This window comes from Liolophura sinensis, chromosome 9 (assembly GCF_032854445.1).
Source record: "Liolophura sinensis isolate JHLJ2023 chromosome 9, CUHK_Ljap_v2, whole genome shotgun sequence".
Taxonomy (NCBI): Eukaryota; Metazoa; Mollusca; class Polyplacophora; order Chitonida; family Chitonidae; genus Liolophura; species Liolophura sinensis.
This window is the reverse complement of record NC_088303.1, coordinates 25116085-25134282: the sequence shown is the minus strand read 5'-3', so window position 1 is coordinate 25134282 and position 18198 is coordinate 25116085. Positions and strand designations below refer to the sequence as shown.

Sequence of the window (18198 nt, the reverse complement as noted above, 5' to 3'; positions counted from 1 at the left end):
TGCCGTAAGACGTTTCGCAAGGCCTGGCATTTACGAAGCCACGACGCCCAATTTCCGCAAATACCCAGACGGTGTATTCCGCAAACAATCCACTATTAAGAGTTGGCAGATACGAGCTTTTATCTACCGGGAGGCGAAAACAAAATATTCCCTTACATCGCCTACATCGACCACGGCGGGACAAGTGGTTGGCCCGAAGCTACCACTGCGACTTTGATAAACGTATCCCGGTGCTTTTAAAATTCGAGTGGACCGGAGGCGGTATCGTCAGCTTATGTTCGTAGACGTACTATTGATACGGAGGGCACTCGGTGCCAAAAGTAAACTTCCTAGCAAAAGGGTCAAAGACGGGGGAAGCAGCATGCATTCCTACACACAGAACAATGGCGCTTTCACTTTTTTGCGGGAAGCATTAAGTACTGCTGGACGATGTGACCACTACTTACCTGGACATTTGACCCGACTGCTACCGCGAAGTTACTTGTCAGCATGACTTAATCATGTGTTGCCGTGATGGCAAACACACTGTATGCACGTGTCGTCTCAATGTTATTCCTTTTATTCACACATTGGGGTTAATACACTTTGAACAGGGAATAGCTTCGTGGTAAAACAAAACATGGGCATTTATTACTGCTGATTGGCTGATTGAGTGATAAAAAAACGCGAGGTGGACCCGAACTGGCGGCTCATCAAATTAAACACCATTAAATCATTATTATGCACGACGGGTGGAACGTGTGTACAATAACGAGAAGACCTCCTCGCTGGGTTACGTAATACACACAATACTACCCACATACAGCCATGTCCAGGCTCTGCAACCGCCGATCATTCCACCTCCAGAGGTGTGTGCTTTGAGGTTGAGCCAAACGGTGATGTCGGTGTGGAGTTCGTAAGTCCGTAAGAATCGAAGTATCATCCCGGTATGAGTGGTGGGTTTGGCCACGCGTCATGAAAGATGGCCACCTATTCTTGCCTGGGGAGGAAACATGTGTCCTTGTTGATGACGCAGACCCAGGGTCTGTGAGGAGTTGGTCCCGAGGGTAGACACCTTCCATCACGACTCAGGTAAACGTGTCCACCTGTAGGGTGCGTAGCAATTGCGCCGCCTTCCAATAGTTTATAACTAGACGATATGGTTATTGTGGATTCGTAACGTGTATAGCTTCCACGTTAATATAAACTTTTGTCAATTTTTTTATTGTCAGGAATGAATGTCAGGTATAATATATACCTGACCAATATGTATACATGTTTGAATCAGGTGTTAATCGTTGCAAATAGTTTTTCTATAATTCAGGAATACTATCTTAACGTTGACATCAATTGTACAACTACACTAGTAAGTACGTGTGCTAAATGTTTGTGATTCCCTGATACTGTGTCACTTTCAATAATTTAACATGGCCCCACAGGTGGAATTCTCGATCAGTCAGCATCTGTATGCCTGTTATGTTGTTACTGACACACAGGCCAAGGATCCTCACTGAGCAGGCAGCCTAATTGCTCAGACTGAAAGATTAAATGAGGTTGTATTCTCGATTCTAGCTCTGGCTAGAGTGGCTGTATCTTTACGTTAGAAGGTTTGTGGGTTTAGTAACATCGTCCGAATTTTGTGTTATTCCTCCACCGTTTCAGTAACATGATCACCCATATGAAAGTTAATCTATCCCTGACTCCTGAGGTTACAGACACTGGCGAGACCGCCATCGGCCACGGTGTATCAGGCCAAGGTCGGCTGAAGGACGTCAGGTGATTAGCAAACTAACTGTGCCGACACGCAACCGACCACGGGCCGACGGTCATTTCGTCCCTGACAGGACGTCGGCCCGACGGCTTTCAAACGTCTTTGTGTTATTTCGGCAGTGTTTCAGTGTTAATATAAGACCCTTCCTACCTGCCAAACACGTGTTTGACCGAGTCAGCCGCATTAAGTTTACTCTGTACGTTTAAGTGAGTTACAAGACACAGAGGGATTCTGTCAAGTTTTCACGAAACTGCATTTCACTTCCATGACAGTAGGTAGCAGGGAATGTCAAGTGTAGGTCACGTGTACATGGCGCTGTACCGTATTTATTACTTTCAGCTAGGCCTATATGTTTGTTATCATTGAGTCTCGTCTTCTTTTCTTCTACGTCATTTCAGAATGGTGGAGTCCAAAGTCCGGGCGTTTACCCGGATTATACAAGCACGCTTGTGAAGTAAACAACACGCTGTTTGAATTGATTTAAATGCCCTGGACTCGATATCTTATTTCAGCGAGATGTCTCCTCAACATAGGAACACAAAAGCAAGGTCGATACAGACGGCTGAGTAAACTGTGACTGGTCTTCGTCGGTTATCTGGTGCTTACTTATGCAGTCCGCAAACCAGACATTCATATATCAATAATATAGCAAGCGCCTTTTGAGACCATTGCTTATTTTTGTACTATAATATGAAAATTATCTTACGACTGTATTTGTGAACACAAATCACTGCAGCCTGCATGTAGACCCTATGTATCTTTACATACAAATGTGGTATTTACTTATACGCTGTGTATAAACTCGTGACCAGAGTAGTCCTCTAGGCCTGCTCTTCTAAGACGTTACACACGTTTTATACAGCCGGTTGCATGTCTTCTGATGGCCAGAATATAGGTGTTCTCGGTTAAGACGTTATACGATTTACAGCTGATATAGCCAGGTGTGTCCACTCTTGGGACCAGAATCCATAGGTGCTCTCGGTAAAGACGTGATCAGTTTACAGCTGATGTATGTATTCTAATGCCCAGAATTTAGATGGTCTCGGTAAGGACGTGATACAGCTTACAGCTGATGTATGTATTCTAATGCCCAGAATTTAGATGGTCTCGGTAAAGACGTGATACAGCTTACAGCTGATGTATGTATTCTAATGCCCAGAATTTAGATGGTCTCGGTAAAGACGTGATACAGCTTACAGCTGATGTATGTATTCTAATGCCCAGAATTTAGATGGTCTCGGTAAAGACGTGATACAGCTTACAGCTGATGCAGTCAGGCTGATCCACTCTTGTGACCAGAATGAGTTTTCTCGAAAAGACGGGATGTAGCTTACACTTTGTACAGTGAGGTGTATGAATTGTTCCAATGATCTTTTCAAGTGATCTACGTCTGTCCAAGCCAATGTCTTCAGTAAATAGGGTTACAGTTAATAGGCCTAGACGCCTGTCTTCAAGTACGGATGGTCACGGGTCTCCCTCCCTCCCCCATAATACCGGCCGCCGCCGCATAAATGAAATATTCTTAAGTACGGTGTAAAACACTTTTCAAATAACTAAATTCAATCGCTTGGGCTTACTAGATAATGAACATATTTTAAGCATCCCTTTCCCAGGCACTCCTTCTCACACACACACAATGCTAGGCCTATGGATGCCCTAGTTTCATCAAAGGAATGCTTGGTAGCCTTTATGTAAGATAATTTAAAAAGGAAACACCTCGTTTCCAGACTTGTCACGTGACAGGTGGAAATCTGCACTGCGTTTTACCTGTGTGGCAACCCCTGGATCATTTCCTGCAGACATCTGTCGCTCTGTGTTTATATCCAATATCTGCTTGTGAGTCAGTCCCAGGACTATCCCTGCCATCCAGACAACTACACCATCATCACTAATTCAGGTAGGGGATTTTTAATGATTTGTAACGTCGGCGTGACTTGAATTTGGTGGGTGAAGGAGGTGTGGTCAGAAGCGATGGTTTATGAGGAGAATTTGGCTGCTGCTCACATGTCACATCTCTGTTCCTGCGATTGAAGAGAGATAGACAATTAAATATATACGCTTACAGTGTTCAGGAAACCATGGGAATAGTTTGGAGCTCTCAGATATCCCTTTCACCTCACACTTAGATCTACAGTGTTCATAGAGGAAGTAATAGTTCAATGTCATCGAAATGTAAACGTTTATGAGTAGGGTGACATAGGTGGGGCTAAAGCTGCACAGCATACAAATGCCTGCCACACATAGGTCTGTTTCACCGTGGTTATATTCATAAATCGATTAGATATTACTAATGTTCCAAGCATAGATGGAGTGGGCCATGCCATTACATGCGGAGGGGACAGCAGATTTTTCCCCTGAATTGTATCTGTATCCTTAGCCCCTAAACTATTCACGGAGATGTATACTGTACACTGAGTGACAGGAAAACGTCTTCTGGGGTATTGAAACTATTGTTTCATCACTGCAAAAAATGGCATAGTGAGGGGCTCTTCTCATAGACAAAATTTCTTGGAGTAATTAGTGGTTCAATCCTTTCATATTTGAATCGCTATTCTATCTGTTAGGATTATCAGGCCTCTTTCCAAAACAATGTTGGCTGCACCCACTTTTTACTGATTTCCCTGTTTGTCATGACCAATCTAAACTGCTGGTAGGTAGTCAAGAGCAAAACTACCAGGAAACTGGAAACAAAATGTAACCGGTTTGTTGTTGGATGATGAAAACCTTTAACAGTCTTCATGTCCACTGCACAGTTCAAGCTGAAATTTGATATGCTGTTACGATATTCACAAAGCATCAACATTTGCAAAGAGCGTTGACTTCCAATTAAACGCTGTAAAAACTCGTCTTTGGTCATGTGACGTCAAAAATGACCAATTTTGAATTTTAAAGCTACAAGTATGAAGCTGGATGAAATTTGACCTGTTAAATACAAATCTGGTGTCATTCTTTTTTACCTAAACCTATCAGAGCATGAACTGAATGGATGTTCAGTACACGCCGGACAAACGATGTAAGTTGAGCTAAAACTATCAGGGCATGTACAGAAATGGTGTATAGTACACGTCCAACATAAGGTGTGAGTGGAACTTAATTAGAAGTCAGGACATGTACTGAAGGGATATATAGTACATGCCTAATACAGGATGTTAGTTGAGATAAAGCAATCATGGCATGTACAGAAATGGTGTATAGTACACGTCCAACATAAGGTGTGAGTGGAACTTAATAAGAAGTCAGGACATGTACTGAGGGGATATATAGTACATGCCTAATACAGGATGTTAGTTGAGATAAAGCAATCAGGGCATGTACAGAAATGGTGTATAGTACACGCCCAACATAAGGTGTGAGTGGAACTTAATAAGAAGTCAGGATGTACTTGTAATGTTTAAGTTTTAGATACCCCCAACTGGTTATGTAATGTGAGCTTGTCCGTCTCCATGGTAACATGCATGGAGCCCGCCACCATGTAAGCAAGCCTGAATACAACCGTCATGTGTGTCACCAAACAAACTGTTGTTATTTGTCTATGCATAAATAATTAAGACATTATATCTGGCTACGAGGTGAACAAGGCCAATGGATATCCAAACGATGGCTCAAGCACTGAACATACCGGCAATTCGTCCCTTCCAAGCGGTCAGGGACTGATCAGACACTGATTAGTCATCGCTCGCCACACGATCGAAAAAATGGCATGGGGGATTGACCTGTACGTAAGTGCAACTGGTATCAACAACGACAAACAGAAACGCGCGCTGTAGTTATATCAGGCCTTTTCAAGACGTTTTCCGAGGACTCAAAGACACTGGGGATGACTTTGCAACCGCTTCAGAAAAGTTTGATGAATATTTCTTAACGAAAAAAAATGTGCGCTACGAAGGGTACGTGTTCAAGGATACAAATCAACATTGCCTGAGCCACAGAAACATCTGAACTCCAAAGTCAGAAAATGGGAGTAAAGTTACAACCTGACCCAGTCACGGTAAACAATCTCTCAAACAAGCCAGGCAAATTTAGACACAAAAGCAAAAAAAGCATACACCTTTTCAAAAACCCCTAAACAAACCACACAGAAATAATGAGTGTAGAAATTGTGGATGTGTTTGGCCACATAAAAAATACAAGTTGTCCAGCTACTGGTAAAACATGTGGGAATTGTGGTAAACTCAACCATTTTGGTAGCGTGTGTCGTAGCTCACAAAATCGAACCAAAAAGCCCGTTAATCAAATACACGCAGAAGTGAGTAACACTGATTTCATCATCGGGGGATGAGCATGTATTTACCGTTTGTGACAAAAGCAGCAGTGTAAAGTTTCTCACTAAACAGCCCAAAATTGCAGTCAAAATAGCAGGCACAGCGGTCCCAGTCCAAATTGATAGTGGCGCATCAGTGAACGTGTTAGATAAATAATGTTAGACTGAAATAACGAAACACAAAAAAGTTTCACTCGGCAAGCCAAAATCAAAAATATTTGTCTATGGTTCCAAAACCCTTCTGCCTGTTATGGGTACTTTTGAGGCAAACATAGAAACATCAGAGAAAACGTGCTCAGCTGTTTTTAATGTGGTGGATCAAAATTCAGGTTCCTTGCTAGCTTTTGAGACATCTACACAGCTTGAACTCCTCACTGTGGCAGACAGTTTATGCCTCAATCTCCATTCGGTGATAAACGGGCAGGGTAAACTCCTCACAGAGAACAAAAATAGTTCCCTATCACAACAACCTCTGCCATCAGTTGATAAAGTCCGACAGTGAAGAAAAATAATCGCGCATCAGAACAACCTCTGTTATTAGCTGACGAACTCCTATATGAATTCTCAGACACAGTTGATGGTGTAGGCAAATTAAAGGACTACCAATTCAAAATACATGTAGATCCGTCAGTCAAACCTATTACTCAACCACCACGACGCCTACCATTTCACATGAGAAAGCAGGTAGAATTAGAACTTGAAAATCTAGAAAAAGCAGACATCATAGGGAAGGTTGATGGTCCTACACCATGGGTACCGCAAGTAGTGGTGGTCCTGAAGAAGGACAAATAAAGTGTCCGTGTCGGTGTGGATATGACGTTCCCAAATACTGCTGTCTTTCGTGAACGTCATCCAATGCCCATCATGGACGAAATTATAGATGATCTAAACGGAGCGACAGTATTCTCCAAACTCGACATGCGACAAGGGTATCATCAGATCGAACTCAGAAAGCGTCAGAAATTTTCCAGGACGTGATTCAACAGACATTAACTGACATACCGGGTGTGAAAAACCCGTCAGACGACACAATCGTGTTTGGCCGAACACAAACTGAACATGACAAGTCACTGCGAATGGTTTTCCAGAGACTTAGAGACAAAGGCCTTACACTCAGGCTGGAAAAATGTGCTTTTAACAAACCCAGTCTGGAGTTCTTCGGATTTGTATTTTTCCAAGCAAGAAAAAGGATACGGCAAAAGTGGACGCAGTAAAAAAACACTCCAATTCCAAAGGAAGCATCGGCTGTGCGAAGCTTCCTAGGGATGACAAACTACGTGTCGCGCTTCATTCACAACTAGGCGACAATAACGGAACCACTGCGTGAGCTGACGAGAAAGAGCGTTAAATCTGATTAAACTGAAAAACATCCCGACGCCTTCGATCGTCTAAAATCCTCACTGTCAGATACGCCAGTGGTGTCGTATTTTGATCCAACACAACGGAAGTCTAGGTTGACGCCAGCCTGGTCGGTGTTGCTGCGATCCTTACACAGGTGGGCGGAAACGGACAACAGCGCGTCATCTGCTACGCAAGTCGCACGCTCTCGGACGTGGAACGCAGATATTCCCAAACAGAAAGAGAGGCTCTGGCTATAGTTTGCGAGAAATTTCTTCTACATGTGTTTGGACATGCATTCACTGTGATAACTGACCACAAGCCGCGGATGTTCAACAAGCCGCGCTTCCAGTGCCCTGCCCGCATCAAGAGTTGGCAGCTTCGACTACCTGTCTTCCTGTCTCCTGATCCTGTCTCGACATCCCCAGCCGACAGTGTCAATTTCATCGCCGAAGGTGCTGTACCGAGGTCACTCACTCTGACTGATATTCAAAATGCAACCAAACAGGTCGAGGTTATGACAAAGCTCGCGGCAGCTCTGGAAAATGGGACAAACACGATCCAGACGTACAGCAGTTCTACAAAATCAGAAATGAACTGAGTCTGACACCGTCTGGCGACATTCTTCTTCGCAGATCGCGTATCATCATTCCACAAACGCTCAGATCACACTCATCCTTAAACTTGTCCATGAAGGACATGAGGGCATCGTGAAAACAAAGCGATTGCTGCGCGACAAAGTGTGGTACGCAGGTATCGACAAGGAGACAGAGACTTTAATTAGTCAGTGTATTCCATGTCAAGCAAACGGACAATCTCCAAAACCAGGGCCACTGAATATGACCAAAATGCCTGACAAGCCCTGGAGTCATGTTAGTGCCGATTTTTGTGGACCTTTCCTAAACGGTGACTACCTCCTGGTTGTCATTGATGATTATTCCCACAACCCGGAAGATGAAGTTGTGAAATCGACATCAGCCGCCCATGCATTTCCCAAATTTGACAGAATTTTCTTCAAACACGGCATTGTCGACGTACTTAAAACTCACAATGGCCCGTCGTTCAATGGTAATGAATTCACGAAATTTGCGGAAATACAAGGCTTCAAACTCCTTACTGGCCCAGAGCAAACGGCGAGGCGGAACGCTTTATGCGGACCTTGGAAAAGGCTGTTCGATCGGTACGATGATCTGAACATTCCATCAGGACCGAACCAGCAGGACATTCCGAAACGCTTCCCGTGCTTCCCGGTCCGTGTATCTGTCTGACCATGTGTGATGTGTTGGAATGTGAACTTTCTTAGCAAAATTTATTTTTTTACATCCACGCTGACATGTGAAAATTATTTGCATCGAGTCAAATGTGTGTGATCAATTCATTTGAACTTTTCAAATATTTTAATTATTGAGTTTTATGCTGACAGTTTCAGTGTGAACTGCTTTGATCAAGTGCATTTGTTTTGACTGTTTCGCGAAATTATATTAACCGTGTTCAAGTTAGTTTAAAGGGTGTTATCAAAGCATTGAATTCTTTAATGTGCAGAGAATTCGCGGACAATAGGTTGCCTAACATTGTAACATCATGTTTTTTAATTTCAAAGTTCCAAAAGATTTCGTAAATTTTACTATAGTTTACTATTATTCAAGAAAAAGGAGGGCTGCAAAGTTTTAGGCCGTATCGATACCCCCTACTGGTTACATAACATGAGCTTGTCCGTCTCCATGGTAACAAGCAGGAAGTCCACCATCATGTAAACAAGCCTGAATACAGCCGTCATGTGTGTCACCAAACAAACTGTTTTATTTGTCTATGCACAAATAATTAAGACATTACAGTACCGAACGGATACATAGTACATGACTAACACACGGAGTGAGTTGAGCTAAAGCAGCCTTGGCATGTACATTAATGGTGTATAGTACACGTCTAACATAAGGCGTGATTTGAACTCAAGAAGAAATCAGGACATGTACTGAAAGGATACATAGTACATGACTAACACACGGAGTGAGTTGAGCTAAAGCGGTCAAGGCATGTGCAGAATGGATGTATGCCTAACACCGGATGGGAGTTGAGCTTGAAAGGTCCTAGAACGCACTGGAAATGTGTATAAAACACATATAACATATACTTAGGATGATAATTTTGTCAGCGGATTTGCTCGAAACAGATTTCATTTCGGAAACTGTTTGTTGACAATAAGGAAGTGTCTATCCCCGAGAACTAGCGATTCGCTCGCTGAGTATCCAAACATATGCCACCTCCCTTCGTTTCCCAATTGGTAACTCTATGTGCCAATGGGACAATGTGCAGCTGCGTGTTAATCAGCATATATTGGATAATGCGCAGTTGCATCTTACATATGTTCATGTAATAGAGGTATATACTTGCAGAACTATCCGGATGTAAGCATGTCTATGTGTACCCATGAACGCCTGTTGCATTACCTGGTGTTATAGGGTAGCTGTCGGTAGCTCCCTCAATATAGCACACCACACTTTCCTAAAACTAGTTTGCATGCACGCTGCCTTCGTGCTCCTTTCACAAGTTCTTACTGAAAGACTCTGTGAAAGCCGGTCTGACCCTTTCTTTATGAATTGTGCCATGACACTGTTCGTAACCCCCGTGTCGTAGCCACAGTGCGTGCACGCTTTTCAACCTACAGCATCTTATCATTATATCCACCCACACTGCACGGGATATGTGCCTTCGACTCTATGTTGACGCCTCATGTTAATTACATCCACTTACTTTGTCGCGTGACTTGTAGAAAATCCTATACAACCGTGTGGTTACTTTTTGTTTTTTGTGTATCTATTGTGGCTTTTTTACAGATCAGCTTTTCACTTTCTTTGTATTCTTTAAGTATTTTTTTAAATGTATTACTTCTCTATGTGTACCTTATACCTATAACTAACACTCATCCCGGCTTTTTATGTGGAAAAATTGTACCTGTTCCACCTCACAATTCATTCTCCCACCTGTCATTCCATGATGTTCCCTACATAACACCTACTTCATCATCAACTGCCTCGTCCACCGTCTCAACATATAATCTTGATATTATTGACCAGATGTGCTTCAATCCAATTGAAGTGAATGACTATGATGCATCTAAAGCACATATTGATGACAACGAACATGAAATTGCCTGTTGGGGGTAATTTAGACTTACACCTGTCCAACTACTATAGCCCTAAAAGTTTTACTCAACACCCAGAAACCCTCGGTTATGATAATCAAAATCAGTCTTCAACCTTTCATTTAAATGTAGCTTAGCAAAAAATTTTTACGAAATTACATGCTTTCTCCATACTCTCAATCTTAACTTTTCAGTCCTTGGATTTTCGGAGAGTTGGCTCAGCCCGTTAACCGAATGCTTACATTCTATGCCAGACTACACTTTATATTCTGCCTCCCGAGATAAACGGAAGGAAGGAGGTGTTGCACTCTATGTTAATGGGTCTTTTGAGTCTTGCAAGATACGCGACGATCTTTCTTTTTTAGTTGAAGTTTGTGCATATGTCTTTATTTGTGGAGATCGCTGCTCCGTCAAATGTCTATGTTATTGGAACTATTTATCGCCCTCCAGGCAAAAACGTGTGTCTTTTTAATGAAAAACTAAGCACAGCCCTTCGTAATATACCCGCAAACAAAAAATTAGTATCTTGGGTGACTTCAATATAGACTTATTCAAGTGTGATAGCCGTTTACCTTCAAAAGATTTTTTGAACTAATGAAGTGTTACCTTTTTCATTACCTTTTTCCTTCCATTACAAAACTACTCGAGTATGTTCTCGCTCTGCTATCTTTGTAGATAACATCTTCACAAACTTGCATGCTCAGCGCAATTTCTCCGGTATATTTTTAACAGATATATCTGACCATTTCCCTATATTCGATATCCTTGATTAGTGCTTTTTCGAAAGAAACATAAACTTACTCTTTTCGAAAAAAGATTCCAGAACAAGTCAATCTGTTTATTGAAAATGTTCAAAATATAGACTGGCATGACGTTCTATCATCGGATAGTGTTAATGAGGCTTAATCCTGTTTTACTGGGAAATTATCCATAACATACAACACATACTTTCCTGATATGACCATAGACAGCCCATGGAAACATACTCGCAAACCTTGGGTCACACGAAGTATTTTACGGTCCGTAGTCGAGAAGAACACACTTTTTCGCAAGTATTTGAAATCTACTGATATACCGACTCGCGTCAAATATAGGACACAAACAAACTGAACAACTTGATCCGTTTTTTCGCGAAAGGATTTCTTCGAAAAAAAAATATATAAATCACAATGTAAAAGGCAAGTATTGCATGATCTAATGGGATGTGGTAAATGCAAGAACATGCCTAAATGTTTTAATATTAATGGGTCATCTGTTTCATATAAAAGTGTCATTTCCAATAGATTTAATGACTTGTTTTCGGCTATTGCTTCCAGTCTTGATGCTAAGATACTCCCAAGCCCTAAACATTTTTCAGATTTTCTAGGTGAGCCAGTAGAGGAAAACTTTCAGTTTTCTCCTGTCTCGCCTGGTCTTGTTGAAACCAGTATACAGTCTGAAGTCATCAGCTCCAGGCTTATATGACGTTTACATGTCTGATCTCAAACTTGTTGCAAAAGATGTTTCAACTCCCTTTGCACATATAGTTAATTTGTCCCTTATGTCCGGTTGTATGCCGTCTTCGTTGAATTCGGCAAAAATTACTCTCGTCTTTAAACGTGGTAACACCAATGTCATCACAACCTACCGTCCTATCTCTGTATTATCTAGTCTGAGCAAAATAATGGAAAAAATAGTTGTAAACATGATGAATGATTTTCTGACAGCTAATGACATCATTCCGCCTAATCAATTTGGTTTTAGAACTGGACACTCTACTACTCACGCGGCGTGCACCCTATACAACTACCTCGTAGTTGCCAAAGACGTCAAACAACATTCTGTCGTGTCTTTCCTTGACCTGTCAAAGCTTTTGACACTGTCAACCACAAAATCCTTCTACAAAAACTCGAATACCATGTGTTTTGAGCTCAAAGCGCTCAGTGGTTCGAGTGTTATCTCTCCGGGCGATTCCAATCAGTTCACTTTGAGAGAAATACGTCAAAACAAAAAAGTAAATTGTGGTGTTCCCCTGGGCTACATTCTCCGTGCTATATTATTTTTATTGTACATAAATCACATCACAGCATCATCAGATATTCTGGATTTCACATAATTTGCTGATGATACAAGTGTCTGCACTTATGCACCTACAAGCGCCGAGGCTGTATCCACTATGTCTGTAGAGTTGCATAAAATTTCCGATTGGCTGACAGCTAACCGCTTGTCCCTTAATATTAGTAAAACAAAATCCATGCACATAAATGTATCCAAAATAAGGCACTTCCGCGAGTTATATTTGCATGGCGTTGAAATAGCCAACAAGAAAAAAACACTACTTATTTTGTACTACTCTCTGATATTCCCTTATCTTACCTATGAAAAAGTTTTATGGGGTAACAAATACATGAGTGATCTCCACCCCTTAGTGATTCTTCAGAAACCCACCATCCGACTCATCACTTTCTCACAAAGACTGGATCATGCGGCTCCAAAATTTAAGAACCTCAAACTCGCCCACTTGCACAAATACACAGATACTCATCCTTGCTACTCGCACATAAATTCACTCACCAATCACCCTCTCTTCCTCACAAATTTCAAAAGCTGTTCAAAAGACAATCTGACGTTCACAATTACCCAACCAGATCCGATTCTTTCAATCTCCATGTGCCTTTTCTAACTTCAAATCTATCCACACATTTCATCAGATCATCAGCCCCAAGGGAATGGAATAGGCTTCCTCCAAACCTCAAACTAATCGATGTCACGTCTTTATTCAAATCCAGGTTAACAGATTTTTTGACCTCCATTGTTAGAAGAATGGATCGTTTCTCAAGAGGATTAATGATCGTGGCCATGTGTCTGGCTGTCAGTGTTTCTGTTGTGACAGGTATGACTATGACTTGGAAATATTAAAGTAAAAAGGTTTTGAAATGATAAGTTAAGAATTCGTCCCTGGCAGATTGTATTGCTTACCTTTATTCTTTTTATGTACGACTGATGCGTTACTTTATGACAATACGTGTGTATTTGTTTTGTAAAATTTGTTTGTTTGTCCTTTATTGTATTATGCACGATACTTGTTCGCGTAAGATGGTTGGGGTCTTCATACAGATTGTTATGCGTATGGTTTCAGTTTTGGTATGGCTGTGTCTTTCTGTACTATATCCTAGATGTATCTCTTTCAAACGTTACTACACTCAAGTCCGGCCTTGGCCATGGAGGCGGGTGAGGGTTGTGTGGCCGTTTGCCCAATATATTTGTCGTTTGTTGAAGATCAATTGTTCCACCAATAAGGCATGAATTTCTTTACGTCACACGTGAGAAAGCTTGTGAGTAATATGCCAAAGGTTTGTTATCGATTTTCAACGGCAACAGGTTCACACTCTTGGTTGATATTTTGTGAAAGCTAATTATTTGGGCTAATCGCCTGTCATGTCTTTTTATGGAGTTGACTTAATTTTTTTTAGATATTTATTTGAAATGCTCAAATGTCTGTATCCAGAGAAATCATCAAGAAATAAGCAGCCATCGAGACCAAAATTTTTGAATAGCATGATTTACGAAGCCTTTTTCTTTCATTTGCGAGAAGAAATCCTCATCATTGCAAAAAATTTCGACCAGTCAAACAAAAAAATTAGTGCCAGTTTTCACCCAAATTAATAGGATCTCTCTCTGTCAAATACCATTTGGACTGTGTCCCTACTGAATGGTTAATTCGTAGCCATAAATGACGTATGGCGAATGTGTCTATTTTTCTAGGCCTCCAGTGCTATATGTGTCAGTACAGGAAAGCAAATCCATCGAGTGGAGATGTGGAGACAGCTCTTTCCGATGTGCATTCTACCGACAAATGCATTGGGAGTATCACCAGTATCATGGGGAGTATCACCAATAGCATGGGGAGTATCACCAATAGCATGGGGAATATCACCAATAGCACGGGAGGTACCAATAACACGGCGGTTATGATTACTGTTGAAGACTGCCCTCCTCCTGGGGCAGGAAAGAAGGCGATGTGTGGCAAAGTGAAAGTCACAGCGGATGCTTCTGTCGCTTCAAGTATGTTTCACTGCTCTTCCAACAACATCCCCCATCCACCACTCACCAGTCATATTCGGAAATTAATCGTTAATTTAGGATTATATTACTTAATTTGTGATTATACCTTAAACAGATCTGATAAAAGACACTTATTGAATTGATGTTAAAATATAAGCGTCAAGTCCGACATTCATATACCATTCGTAGTCCGTAAAGGGCGTTCCAAGTCGATAATCGCAAGATCCATTTCCACAACAACGTTTAACACTAACTCCCGAAGACAAAGGTATGTAAGAAATTATACAAATAAGAAATAAAGCCGGTAACACACAAGAGAGAAGCAGTCATCAGTTTTCAATGATGCCGGGCAGACAATGAATATTCCAGGCATGAATTCCATATCAAAGTTCAAATTCGTAGTCCGTGAAAGACCTTCACTCTATAGTCAAAGTTTGTTTATTGAAAAACCTGCAGAAATCAAAAGAAAATTACTGATCCTAACCCGTATATGTTAACAAATCTATTGAAGGCTAGATCATAGACTACAATATGATACAGGTTCTATCATTCTAGATTTTCCGGTTTCATTCTCCAGGACAAAATGGGAATTCTTCAAAATGAGGAATATCCGGAAATATATTAAAAACGGTACATTTTACACTCAAAGAACATTCACCAATGACAAAACCCAACAGAGCAAATTTCATACAGAATGACCTGTACACATTTTAACCAGTTCCATTGGTTGTTTCCACTTTGAGCAAACTCGGGTTAAACATACTGAGTTTTTCTGATTTAGCCTCAGAAACTGAAATCAGTATGGCACTCAAAACTGTCAAAATTCCAAAAGGTAAACCAATAATTATCAAAAAAGGAAATTTTTGATCACATGACATTTCATACAAGAAGCGAGCTTCACACAGCTGCGGAGAATAATAATTGTCCGAACCGGTACAACAGGGCGGAAGGCTTTAACCTCCAGTAATATATATGGATACATAATGGAAGCTGCAGTGGAAGCTGTAAAACGACATCAGTGCACTCTGGTAGACGGTGTCACCCTCCTCCACACATACCTATATTTTTACTTCAAAAGACCTCCACAAAGAAGTTCTGTTATTTTGTGAGAACAATCGGAGGATTTTAGGGCAAGTAGTACATAAAGTGAAGATCATTTTCTTACATTTGAAGATTGACTGACAGTAATTACACGTTTTTGGTTGTATTTTCCGACTTAGCTGACGTGGAACTTACCACCGTTCTGCGTGGATGCCTTGAAGAATCCTCAGATACCAGTGATGGTTGTAACCAGCCCGATGACACAGACAAAGAAAACTTAAGGAGGATATACGGTCGTGCAGCGACCATCTCATCAGTTGAGGGTGATGTCTGCAAATGCTCCAGTGACCTATGTAACGGTCAACAGAAGGTCACCGCGGAGAAACTATGTTGGTTGGCCGAACTCTTCTTGGTATTCTGTGCTCGCCGCATGTGGTGAACGCAGACCATTATTTAAAATAAAGCTAGAGTAAACCATACACTACGTGAAAAAATGCGATCACCAGTTATCATTTATCAAGCTGAAATTCTCTTAGCCGAAAATGAGCCAGCTTTCCGCCAGCTTTTATTTGACAATAAAAGCGGATATTTTGGTTTTGCTAGAGCTTCGTTATTTTAATAGAAAAGCCACCGGAAATTTGAAATTATCTTCAAGAGATCAATGTGTTCACGGTAAATGCGAAAATATTCCACTTACGATTTCACACAGTTTCATTCCTGCTTTGAAATATTATATAGATTAGGCATTTTCAGATATCGATTTAAAATCTAGACTGATCACATTGGTTCGTTTACTATTTATCTTATCTGTGGAGAATACATTGTTCTGGATTAATTTGAAATAAAGAAATAATAAGGATTACGCTAGAGTGTTATTAGATAATCTGTTAAATTTTATTATGAGATATTTTGATAAATAGTCCTCAGTGATATAATGTAACATAATACATGTAGCCATATGTAACGAGCTATAAAGCTCCTCATGGAGAATTGTGTATAAATAACCAGCAGGTAATAACGACTATAACGACATCTCTCAAACTCACTTCCACGCTTTGTTGTTTTTCAGATGTTTTTTTCAATAAAACTTTACATAAAATCCAATGCCTTTGTGCTTGACCATCATCTTCCCATTTAGCCCATAACCCAAATATGCTGCTTTATATTCGCTATTATAAGTTGCTATCTGGAGACCGTGGAGTAATAGTTCCGGCATCTTATTCCTTCAGTACGAATGTCCTTGGCCAGTGTTTACGTGCCATATTTCAATTAGACCGACAAATCACATTTTCGCCTAGACTGAAACCCTATTCAAGCTTTAAGAAAACTGACTGCGTCATATTTTGCTCTGGCTTAACCTTTAACTCGCATGTTGCTACGACTTCACTGACAACTAATATTTTGCTCAGGCATGCCTCACAACTTTTACATAGCTACGCGTACGGCTTCCCCCTGTATTTATGTTTTGGTCTGGTCGTACTGACAACTGAAGACCTTAGCCACAACTCATATTCAGTTAAGACCGAACTCACATTTTGCCACGACCTAAGGTATACCTCATATTCATCCAAGACTGAACTCACAACTGATATTTTGCCAAGACCTGAGCTATACCTCATATTCAGCTAAGACTGAACTCACAACTGATATTTTGCCAAGACCTGAGCTACAGCTCATATTCAGCTAAGACTGAACTCACAACTCCAAGACCATGTTTTGCCAAGACCTGTCCGGTTCATGCTGGATTTGTCAGAAACATGCGTGGGTTCCCCCTAACTCTTGGCTTCATCCTACTATAATGCTGGACGCCGTCATATAAGTGAAATATTCTTGAGTATAGCGTAAAACACCAATCTAATAAATGGATAAATAAATAAATTCCACTCCGACCAAATCAACAAGCCATATTCTGCTAACGATGGAGCCACAACTCACATTCGGCTAAGGCCGAAGCCACAACTATTACTACTGTACATGTAGGACACGCGCCACATATTCTGCTAACCACTGAACCATAACTCATGTTCTGCTAACGCCTGAGCTACAACTTGTGCTCTGCTAGCAATGAACATAAAACTCATCTTATGCCAACGCCTGAGCCACAACTTATGCTCTGCTAGGAATGAACATAAAACTCATCTTATGCCAACGCCTGAGCCACAACTTGTACTCTGCTAGGAATGAACATAAAACTCATCTTATGCCAACGCCTGAGCCACAACTTGTACTCTGCTAGGAATGAACATAAAACTCATCTTATGCCAACGCCTGAGCCACAACTTGTACTCTGCTAGGAATGAACATAAAACTCATCTTATACCAACGCCTGAGCCACAACTTGTACTCTGCTAGGAATCAACCCAAAACTCATGTTCTGCTAACGCCTGAGCTACAACTTGTGCTCTGCTAGCAATGAACATAAAACTCATCTTATGCCAACGCTTGAGCCATAACTTGTGCTCTGCTAGGGATGAACACAAAACTCATGTTCTGCCAACGCCTGAGCCACAACTTGTACTCTGCTAGGAATGAACCCCAAACTCATGTTCTGCTACCTCCTGAGCCACAACTTGTACTCTACTAGAAATGAACCCCAAACTCATATTCTGCTAACGCCTAAGC

At 41.2% G+C, this 18198-nt stretch overlaps 2 protein-coding genes across 3 annotated transcripts; both read left to right on the top strand.

Moving 5' to 3' along the window:
- Nucleotides 1-2712: 2712 nt before the first annotated feature.
- LOC135475264 (uncharacterized) lies at nucleotides 2713-16674 on the top strand. 2 transcript variants are annotated; one of them, XM_064755100.1, is made up of 4 exons: nucleotides 2713-2731; nucleotides 13260-13363; nucleotides 14236-14535; nucleotides 15756-16674. In XM_064755100.1, exons 2-4 carry the CDS (start codon nucleotides 13294-13296, stop codon nucleotides 16013-16015), a joined length of 630 nt encoding a protein of 209 aa, XP_064611170.1. In that variant the 5' UTR covers nucleotides 2713-2731; nucleotides 13260-13293; the 3' UTR covers nucleotides 16016-16674. The 2 variants fall into 2 exon arrangements, with proteins under 2 accessions (XP_064611170.1, XP_064611169.1); XM_064755099.1 differs by lacking the exon at nucleotides 2713-2731 and adding an exon at nucleotides 3498-3647.
- LOC135475732 (uncharacterized protein K02A2.6-like) lies at nucleotides 8198-8617 on the top strand. Its single transcript, XM_064755667.1, has one exon. The coding sequence runs from the start codon at nucleotides 8198-8200 to the stop codon at nucleotides 8615-8617; it is 420 nt and encodes a 139-aa protein (XP_064611737.1).
- Nucleotides 16675-18198: the final 1524 nt, after the last annotated feature.

Excerpts from the sequence above, each read along its gene's own strand:
- LOC135475732 (XM_064755667.1), top strand. The coding sequence starts at position 8,198 with ATGCCTGACAAGCCCTGGAGTCATGTTAGTGCCGATTTTTGTGGACCT.
- LOC135475264 (XM_064755100.1), top strand. The coding sequence starts at position 13,294 with ATGGATCGTTTCTCAAGAGGATTAATGATCGTGGCCATGTGTCTGGCT. Across the intron at positions 13,364-14,235 it reads CAGTGTTTCTGTTGTGACAG|GCCTCCAGTGCTATATGTGT; the intron begins GTATGACTATGA and ends CTATTTTTCTAG. Across the intron at positions 14,536-15,755 it reads GGATGCTTCTGTCGCTTCAA|CTGACGTGGAACTTACCACC; the intron begins GTATGTTTCACT and ends TTTCCGACTTAG.